A 10644-nucleotide genomic window follows, 5' to 3' on the forward strand; every position below is an offset into this window, starting at 1 on the left:
AACAATACTTGGTCTGACATGACAACACACCCTTGTTTCAGATTCTCAGTTTTCTTGGAGAGGCAGCTGAATTAAGGTCAAGTATGAGAATCCAAGTCAGAAGAACAGAAAGAAAGTCTTAATGTCAATGCAAAGCTTTAGCACAGTAAAGCAGACATGTCAGATGATAATGCACTATGTTTGGCTGCTGAAGAGTCGTTCCCAGATGCCCTTACTTCAGCCACACAAGTGGAAATCATCTTAGACTGATGCATTTAGGTAAAATCACAAAACCTCCATAAGCCTCAAAATAGCTACAGTACTTCATTCTGTGAACTACTTTCGAGTAGACCTGCCCCTAGCCCTAACCTCCAGTATAAAGTGAAACTTTTAATTCAGAACTATCACAGTACATATCAGAATCCTTTTCCATTCACAGAATAAATTAAAGCTGATCAAAGCATTTTTAGCTAATACCATCTTCAACATCTTGTTTTTCCTATATTCTACAATAATTACCATAAATCCTGCATGGGGAACAGTAAAAGCCTTTCTTTCCTTAACCTCCCCTCCTTATTTTTGAAAATAAAAGAAAATTAAATTAGTGCAGAAGTATAAACTCAAAAATGCAAGATTAATATAGAACACATCATCGATGGATGCCTTCATCTGCAAACACTATGAAGTCATAGTTAAAGAGTGGCATCATTCATCTCAAACAAGGCTCTAGGAACTTGACAGCTCCCCAGTCATACAGTCTGGCATACTTCCACTGCAGTTCCACAAAACAGAGCATTCTGGAAAAAGGAATCCAGTCCAGTCTTGATAAAACTTGCCACCAGCCCTTCCTGGTTTCCAGCTTACTCCCCAAAAAAGAAATTAATTGATTAAGGATATGTTCTGTGAGCTACTCCATAAGTTTACAACTTCACAACAAGTTTACATATTGCTACAGTGGACTGCAAAAACTGCCAAGTGCCAAAACAAAGATCATCAGCAACTGCGAGTGCAAATACAGGAAATCAAAGCAACCTCTCATGAGATACATGAGAAATTCACTTACAACTGAAATTTGTGTTTGAACACAAGTCACGATTCTTAAAGCAGTAAAATAAAGCCACAGGTTATAAAATTTGCCTAGTATGACATCCACTCGTAAACTTGTAAAAAGATGGGGGGGAAAAAGTCCTTGTAGCTTTCTGACATGCTGCAGACAAAGAATGAGGTGCAGCGACCCCATTTGCACACATTATTTCAATCAGTAAGAACTCTTCCCAGCAAAAGTCGTGCTGGTGAAACTAGAGAAGATTTCTCTTGAGGCATAAAGGTTTAAATACTAAATATCTGTCAGTAAAATAATATGTTGCTTCTTAAAATATGAGCAAAGATATAGCAGAAAGTGTAAGTTTAATTTCCTGGAGTTTACTGGATTTCGTTGGCAGGATTTGGCACAGCTTGTTCAGCTTTAGGTAAAATCCCACGTACACATACCTTGGGCTACAACTACAACTAAAGACAACATATAAAATTACAGTGTTTCCTTAACTATTATTTCAAGATTACAACATCATAAGTACTTCCTTTAAGAGTACAGAACTTAACATACCTCATTCAGACTTAATAACAATAATAATAATAACCACTTTAATACTCCTGGCATTTTCTCCAATCAACTTTTCATTCTGAGAATTAAGCTTTTCACCACTGTCATGGAATTTATCCCAGCTTTGTAAGTTACACAGCAGAGTCCTGATAGCAATGAGGAATTTTTATTTTTAAATAAAAAGAAGAGAACACTTGATGCAAACACTCTGGTATATACCTTCAGAAAGACACAGCAAAGGTGGAAAGGATCTCCACAGAGAATGGATTCTTCTGTCTTACATTACAGCTTGATGACATATTAATATTATTTGGACAAACTTCATGTATTTCATAAATGGGAAAACTATAATTTAGTCTCAAAGGAAATACCAATTTGACCAAGAGTTTTCTCTTTTTCAGAAGTCTGCTTTTGCAGAATGTAAGAAAGACCTCAAAGAAGGCTGATGGAGTGTGTAACTTATAAAAAATTCAGAAAAACTCTTGGGGAAAAAAAAGAAGTTGGGAAAGAGGCAAAGGTCCAAAAATAATGGAAGTGTGGGTTCCACTCCCAGTTTTGATACTTTCTGTGGAAGAGCAGCCAAATTAACTAATCTCTGTGCTCCTCTCCCTCCCCACTGCTCCTCCTCCACTCCATGCATATTGTCTGTTTCAGCTGTCCAACACTTCCTGGCTAGAAATTAATCTCAGTACAGACATTCAAACCAAAGCTAAAAAAATTCAACCACAATATAATGTTATGTTTTCAAGCCCCAATATAATACAAAAACCCCTCCTCAATCAAAGAGATGGTTGTCATCTATCAGTACTAACTCCAATCATAAAGCATACTACTGAGAAAAACATTTTTTAGCTTGTGTTCTTAAGATAAGCAGGAATATAAGCGAGAAAATCGAAGAAAGTGTGTGTTACCGAACATAACAGGCAAATAAATGTAAACTACACGACTATTTAGAGACTGGGGGCTCGGAGGACAATCCTACTAATCAGACCAGAAAGGAGGGAAGAGCCGTCTGCCCTGAGGAGCCTCCACCCAGGAACGGGAATCCCGGTGATTCACAGTCAAAATAAGAAAAATCAGACTAAGGTCTGTAGAGGCTTGAACTGGAGCCACTATAGAACGAAGGTAAGTGGAGAAGCACACAGAGAGGACAAGCACACAGTGCGATGTAAAGGGACCGAGGTACCTCCACAGCGGGGTTCCCGCTCAATGCCACAAGCACAAGACGTAGCCTACAGCACACAGCCCCGCCGGGGAGCCCCAGCCACCCGCCGTGCCCTTCACAGGGGGAGAGCGCCGAGCGCTGCCCGCAGCACGGGGTACGAAAGCCGCAGTCCCCTCACTCCACCGCCCCCGCGTCTCCAGAGCTCCGGGCCCCAAGCGGGAGAGCCCCGCGCCGAGCCCCCGCCACCGCCCCCTCCCAAGCTCCCCCCGCAGGCCCCAGCGCGGAGCCGCCTTCCCCACCCCGCTTCACTCCGCCGCCTCCCGCGCCTCACCTGCACCTGCTAGCGGAAGCGGAGCCGCCCCGCCGCTCCCCAAGAGCAGCGACAGCCGCAGGACGAGCCCAAGCGGGTGCCGGGCACCGAAGGGCAGCGGGTCACCCCCCCGCCGCCCGGCACTCCCACCGAGCCCCCCGCGCTGCTGCATGCCCTCCGCTCACGGCCCGACACTCGGCGCCGAATGAGGGGCTCGAGGTTCTCAGCGTCTCCGGCGAGCCCCCGCGCCAGCCGCTGCCTTCCGCCTCCGCGGCGCGGCTCCTCGCGGCATCGGACCTCCGCGGCCCCTCTCCTCTCACAAAACCCCGCCAGCCCCTGCGGACGCCACCGCCGCCGCCATCTTCCGGGCTACCTGACTGGGAGGAGGTGGAGTGAGGTGCTGATTGAGAGCCCAGCGGACCAATCACCCTGCGCTCCGCGCTCAGAGGACGGGATCAGCGGCTGGGAGGGGGCTAATCCGTGATTGACACTCAGCTCAGCCAATCGTTCTGCACCGTGACACCTCGGACAAGCGAAGGCTGTGGCGCGAGAGTGGCGGGGCGCGTTTGCCAATGGAGCCGCCCCCGGCCACGGGAGGTGGGAGGAGCTTCACTCAGATTGACGGTGCGCTCCGCCAACCGCCGAGCGGCGTCGCTCCCGAGGGCGGGAGCAGCAGGAAGGGGCTCGTCTGAGCCGGTGCTCAAGATACGCGGGGCGAGCAGCGCCCCCTGCAGCCGCGGCGGTGCCTGCAGGGGTCTCGCTAAGGCGGGGGTGGCCGCACCCTGAGGCCCTCCGAGTCATGGCCCTTCTGCAGCCCCCTTGCCATGGGGGAAGCACAAGCCCAAATCTCTTGCCTCTTTTCCGGGCCGACGGTGGTTTCTTCCTTTTCTAGGCTAGCCTGAACCTGGGGACTCCCCCGGGAACTGAGCGGGGGCAGTCGGCGTTCAGCTGCCCCTTCTGTGCAGCCGCAGCTCTGTGCCAGGGCCCGAGCGAGAAAACTCGGGAGAAAATGTGAAAGGCAGAAGTGGGTTCCTTAGAAACCCCGGAGCTTTTGGGCAGTCCCCGGAGCAGTCCGGTACCCCTGCGATGTGCCCGGGTCACATCTGCTCTGCCGCAGCAGAGGAGCGGGGCGGGTGTGAGGTTGGGCACCAAGAACCCTCAGCAGCCTGTGTGTTCCCAAGGTTGGAAATTACCTTCTTAAATTCATTATAGAAGCAGGATTCAGGTATGGTTATTCTGGTTTAGGTCTGCAATTCTGCTGGATTTAGAGTACATGAAAAAGGTGACTATATAAGTAGTATAAATACAAGTTTTTATCCTAAGGAATCAGGTCGTATATAGTGAGGAAATAAGGAAATACCATTGAAATAACAAACTATTTTCCATTTTCCTAGTAATTTAGCAAAAAGGCTAATTATGTCAAGATTATATAATGACTTTGGGAGCACAGATTGTCCAAAGAAATGTGCAATGAGGCCACGCCTGGGACTTCATGAAAGGGAAGTTGTGTGCTCAAACCAGTGCTTGGAAGACAATGCCCAGGAAGACACAACAAGAGCCTAAATCCCTCTGTGGCTAAGAATGTTTTCTACAGTAATTTTTCTCCTGCCAGCTACTTTCTTCTTACCAAGCTTGTGGGTACCCCCAGCTGTCCTCTCTCTGCCTTGAAGACAGTAATTGTACTACCAAATGACCCATATTTTTTGAAATGTTCTAATTAGTTTTTCTTCCAAGGGAAATACTTTACTTGAATAATGACTTGAAAGACAATCTCTTTTGTTGTTTTTATAAACTATTATTAATGCATTATTCTGCTTACTGTGAATTGGTTTTTTTACATAATTTAAAGCAATAAATAGTCCCAAAGTGTTCCTTCCCTCTCTGGAGATTTTACGGACTGGGAAGGCAAAAAGTGGTCCTTTCCCTTTAAAATCAGTGATTTGTAGTGTGCAGTGTGTACTCTATTAATTTTGTTCATGTACAAACAGCCACCATCTCAATTTAAATACCTCTGTACTGATGTAAAGCTGATGCTGGTGACAAGCATCCAACTAGGTCTTTCTCTGTGTATCCTGTAAGTATTAGTGGGAACTTCATGGTTAGTCCTTTATTCCACACCAATCAAATCTTTCTCCACTGAGTATGGACGTCAGGACTGGGGCCTCTGGGTGTGAAGGTGTCTCCTTCTAGTAGACATTATAGCCACATTTTTAATGATGGTTATTCAAACCACACTGTTCTGTGGTATAAAACATGGACAAAGCCAGTGTACCTGCCCCAGGTTTACAATGCAAGGATGTTTCATTTCAGTAGTGAAAACAATTTGTTGCTTTTTAAACACAGGAGAGTGCTTTACTTCCCCACCCACCAAAACATAATTGTTAGGCCTTTGATGTAATTTGCTGATAAAACATGATGCTGTAAGATCACCTGGGAAATTACAGCAGTGTATCATTAAAAGGACTTGTCAGAGCACTATAATGATGGTACATTTCAGGTTAGCTGTGAATTAGTCACTGGTAGAAGCTAAATAACCAAATCTGCCAATCCTTTGTTCTCCATTTTAGTCAAAATTACTCCCTGTCTTCAAATACACCATGAACATCAAAACAAAACAATGATGCAGAGCCTAATCTCCTATCTGCCATCATCAGCAATGTTACAATTCACCCATATACAATTTCTGCAGGTAAACATTTATTGTAACCATATGACTAATGGGATGAGCAACCTAATACCATGTAATCCAAAAGATGCTTAAAAGGAAAATATATTTACTTAAACAAAACTCCTCCTGTACACAAAATGGATGTGTTAACACATATCATAGCTCCGTGTTTCTTGATTATGCACTGTTATCATTGCCAAATTACTGAAGCTGCTGTTCCATGTGGGAGGTGTTAAAACCTTTTTTTAGAGACAGATAATTGGATCAACTAAAGAATGTTGATGGGTTTACTTTCAGTTGGTTTTCTTCGATATTTTTTAGAATATTATTGGTGTGGAAGGAATATTGTCTAGCAGACTGAGCAAGTTGCCAAAGGGGTGTTAAAGGTCTTCAATGTAACCATGAATAAAGCCCCAAAAGATTCCCAATTTGCTTAGTATAAAACAGAGTACCACTGAGCATCAGAAACAGAGCTGATTGGAGAATCAAGGTCTTTATTCCAGGTCACTGTTTTAAGCATAAAGATTAATTTGTGTATATATGAATGTTGAGACACACACCTTGCTCTCTCTCCTCCCAAAAGAAAAATCTCTCATGCTATCATATATAACTTTTTCTTTCCCTGTCAGAGTTGTCTTTTCACATTTAATAAAGTGATTTGCTTCTCCCCTTGATAGATACAAAATAAATATCACTGATTTTATCCTCCACTTTCAGCCATCAGTGACCTAATAGTGCTTTTATATCACTGGAGACATCTTTCTAAGTTCCAATTCTATAGCATTCAAAATTACTTTACATAGTTCCCAAGGAAAATTGTCTAAATAAAATTTGGTTTAAAACAATCAGGTAAGATTAATTAGCTAACTTAAGCCAAATGTTTTCCCCTAATTTGGGCTATCTGACATGGGCTAAGAACAGAAATCTGGTTTCTTCCCACAAATGTTTAAGCTTGCACATGTAAAAACAAACCCCTGAAAAACATGGCAGGGCATATTTTGAATTGCTGGTAGAAAATTCAGTTTCTGTTAATTTTAAACTGTGTTAAATAAAGAATGAGCAGCCCTTGTTTCTTGTAAATCCATTACAGGATTATTCTTGGGAACTATATCATATTTGGATATGCATCTGCTACTAATGTCCTCGAAAATTAAGTATAAATTTAATTTCTGTTTACTCAGGAACACCTGATTTGAAAGGGCACTATGTACTTTGGCTTCAAACAGGTGTACTTTGAAGAGGTTTTAACATTAAAATATGAAGATTATCATAATTTTAAGTGTATCCAATTAATTTAAGTTTACTTTACCTCTTAAATCCATTTCACTTTAGTCCACTGAACCATACAACAGAATCAATGGGATTAATCAAAATAATATGTGAAAAAACATTTAAGTATTCCCTCAAAAGGACATAAGAAGTATAAATTTATTCTCACTGGGATCCCATTCTGGCTTACAAGAAATGCAGTCATGGGTGGACAAATTTCTTTCTCCACATCATGATGTTGCCAGCAAAAATGCCAATTTATGCCAAGTTTGAAACTTTTTTTGTGACACTGACATCTGTCTAATGCTGGAATAAAAGACACATTTGTGGTGATAGATCTGCATCTTAAAGCTCTCTATGGAAGTGTTCCCCTTAATTTTAAGGAGAATCTATGTGTGTCTATTCTCCCCAATGTTATAGGAACTTTAAGTCATTTTGACTGACACAAAAGGAAAGGCAAAATTATGATGTCTGTGTAAAGAGGCTGGTGTAAAACTTTCATAGGTACATTAAAAGTTCCTTGCCACTCTCTTCTATTTATTTTTAACAAATTCTAAACTGTGTGCTCTCAAATTTTGCTGGAGATGCAGCAAAGCAGCACTGAATATAGTGATAAAACATTTAATCAAACGAATGTCTAATGCAGTACTGGTCTAAATTTACATTGTATGTGTGTCAAGGAAAAAAATAAAAAAGGCAAACCAGAAAGAATATTCTCACAAACAGATCAAGTAAAACACGACAGATCAAACAAGGAGGTTTCAGTTGAGCTTTTCCTCATGCAATAGCTGTAGACGCTGCTCAGCAACTCTCAAAAACTTGCCCTAACTGAGAGTACCCAAACAAGCCTTACTGCTTAAAGCTTCATCTGTTTTTACACCAGGTGTCATATGGCAATGTCATATGGTTTTTACAGGTGTCATATGACAAGAATAGCTCTCCTGCAAACCAACAGTTCAGCAACATTTCAACCAAAATTCAAGAGTTCAGTAAAACTACCTACAAGTTATGGAACCAGTGCCTTTTGAAAACAATCTACAGGCTGTAGTGAATGGTCCTTTAAGGAGCCATGTTTAAGTATCTCCTTGGTATCAACTCTGTGTATTTTTTTAAAGTTTACTTATTAATTTTAACTGGTTACTTACAAAAAACAACCAGACCTGAAATATGGAGCTGATTTTCCTTACCCGTGCAGTCCAAGAGTCTAGAGATCATCCAAGAATGAAAGACCTCTCTTACACAATCCCTTCCTCATCTTTTCAACAAAACTAATCCCACAAAAACAGGTTTACAAAATTATTGAAAAGTTCGGGATCTTAGAGGTGAAGTTGCTTTGCTAGTATGATTATAAAATCCAGACAGATAAAAAAGATGGTAAAAGTTTATGCAGGAATCATAATTACTGCAACTGGTTTTTCATCTCCAATACTGACAATTTAATGAGCTCAGCTCACAGTGCAGGATTTTATTTTTCTCCCTTCATTACAGCATCATAGCAGTACTGCATTTCTTCCACTGTTCTGGCCATATCCTACAAGGGAGTAAAGCTACTTATGTGATAGATATTACTCATGTGTGCCAGTATATGCAGAAATATATCTCATGTTTTTACCGATGAACCCTAGGAAAACCCAAGGAATTATCCCATCTTGGATGAGCAGAAGCTCAGAACTCCAGGACATTCAAAAATGTTAAAAAAACATCTTGTTGAAACTCTCTTTGAATGCAAAGGCAGATGAGGAATTTTAAAAATAAGGAAAAAACCTTCCAACTTGATGTCATAAAGTACCATAGAAACATTAACCACAAAGCATGATTTCTGCTTGTCTTACAAGCACGTGACATCAGCACGTGGCTGGAAAGATGCCAAACAAGCTGATAACTTCTAAATTAACTGTGTGAAAACAGCTCAGGTTACCTATTTATAAAGTCATATCACAGGTGCTGCCAACAGTGATGTATTACAATAAGCAGCAGTTAACAGAGCTCTTCTCATTTTGATGCAACCCAGGTGCTCAGTTGTGCCTTATCAGTCCTTCTAGTTAGTGCTCTTGATTAGAAATTCAGAGAGCCTGGCATTTGACACAGGAAGACAACAGAAATTACCATTACCATTTCCCAGGGGTTATGGATAAAACATGGCTTGCACCTGCTCTGCTTACTGCTGAACTGATAAAAACAATATTATCACTTCTACCCTTCAGTTGGTTAAATTTTACAGCACAACCATCAAACACAGGATGGGCCACTTTTTACTTCATCCCACGCAAGCATGTAGACATTTTCATCAAACACAACTTTAAAATGCTGACTCATTGAATATGGGTAACTGAAAATGATATTTTTATCAAGCAAATTAACAAACTTGTAATACATTCCTATACATGTTAAATACTCCTGCTTATCATTAAATGCTTCCACTGTTTTTTGTGCACAAGCAGAAATACCAATGTATTGTCCTTGGGGTTTTTTTGGTTTTTTTTTTTAAGTGCAGTGGCACTTATGCAGGTGGCTCAATTGATGCACATATTTTTCCTTATAGAGTAAAATTGGAGTGAGAAACACATAGGAGCTCTGCCATGGATTGGTTTAGCATCCAAACAGCTCACTACTGGATATTGTTTCCTATATGTGCTCTTAACTGCTTTTCTGCTCTGTCATTCCTGCCCTTCTCTGAAATACAGTTTTGTCCACCACTGAGAAACTGCATACATCTCCAGATGGCTCTGAATATTTGCTTCCTTTAAGCAGAGTTTTATAGTGCTGTATAGAATTCCAACACATCATAGATTATGAGAGAAAGTATGCTTAGTACTATGCAATGAAAACACAAAATGTGTTAAAAACTAAATAAGACATAGATATGAAGGTCACCATTTGGAACACAGGAGGTACATAATAACTTACAGATTTGCTGCCTCTTTGCTGAAGGAATCTTGCATTTTATGATTAATAGATATATAGAAATGATTCACATTAGGTGAGAACATTAATTACATTCAGAGGACCAATAAATTGGTTGCTGTATACTGCAAATGTTTTACTGCTACTCTGGAACAACTAATTAGCATACAGAATTGTGATAATTAAAATATACAATTGGTCATGCATCTTGTGTATATAATTTTGAGTCCTCTGATCCAGGAAGCACTGGAAGCAGCTATCACTGATATTTACATTACTCTGGAAAAGAAAGAGATGCTTACACTGTGACTGCTTTCTGCTTGGTCCCTGTATAGCAATCTTAACCTAAAAGAGACATAGTCACAGCCAATGGATCTGAAGTAGAACAAGTATTCATGTGTTCTGTCTTTTGCATTATTATTGCTAAGCTTTTTCTTTTTACTTCATGTTACTATGTTTGAAAAAAAGAATTCAGGTTTCTGCCCAGTCTTAAAAAAAAAAAAAAAGAAGAATTATTGAGGAGTGGAAAAGAAATTCCACAGGTAGATTTGCACGTGACAGACACATGTAAGGGCACATTTAAATCCCAGAGAAACAATGCCTACATTAGTGCTACCAATTCTGTCAGTCTTTAAGCTGCCAGCAGAATATCTCTTTGATCCTGCACTTTTTTTAACTGCCACAGATTTCAGTAGCAGTTTGGCCATTCACAGAATGAAGGGTCAGCCCCTAGGAGACTGATAAAA

General features: G+C 41.1%; 1 protein-coding gene across 1 annotated transcript in view; it reads right to left on the reverse strand.

Moving 5' to 3' along the window:
* LMTK2 (lemur tyrosine kinase 2) overlaps positions 1 to 3434 on the reverse strand; it is a 38469-nt gene extending 35035 nt beyond the window's left edge. The window contains exon 1 of the mRNA XM_030459651.1: positions 3079 to 3434. Coding sequence (XP_030315511.1) covers positions 3079 to 3229 — 151 coding nt within the window. The 5' untranslated portion in view covers positions 3230 to 3434. The remainder of the gene's footprint in view (positions 1 to 3078) is intronic.
* Between the last annotated feature and the right edge of the window lie 7210 nt (positions 3435 to 10644).

The sequence above is a fragment of the Calypte anna genome, chromosome 14 (genome assembly GCF_003957555.1).
Source record: "Calypte anna isolate BGI_N300 chromosome 14, bCalAnn1_v1.p, whole genome shotgun sequence".
Classification (NCBI taxonomy): Eukaryota; Metazoa; Chordata; class Aves; order Apodiformes; family Trochilidae; genus Calypte; species Calypte anna.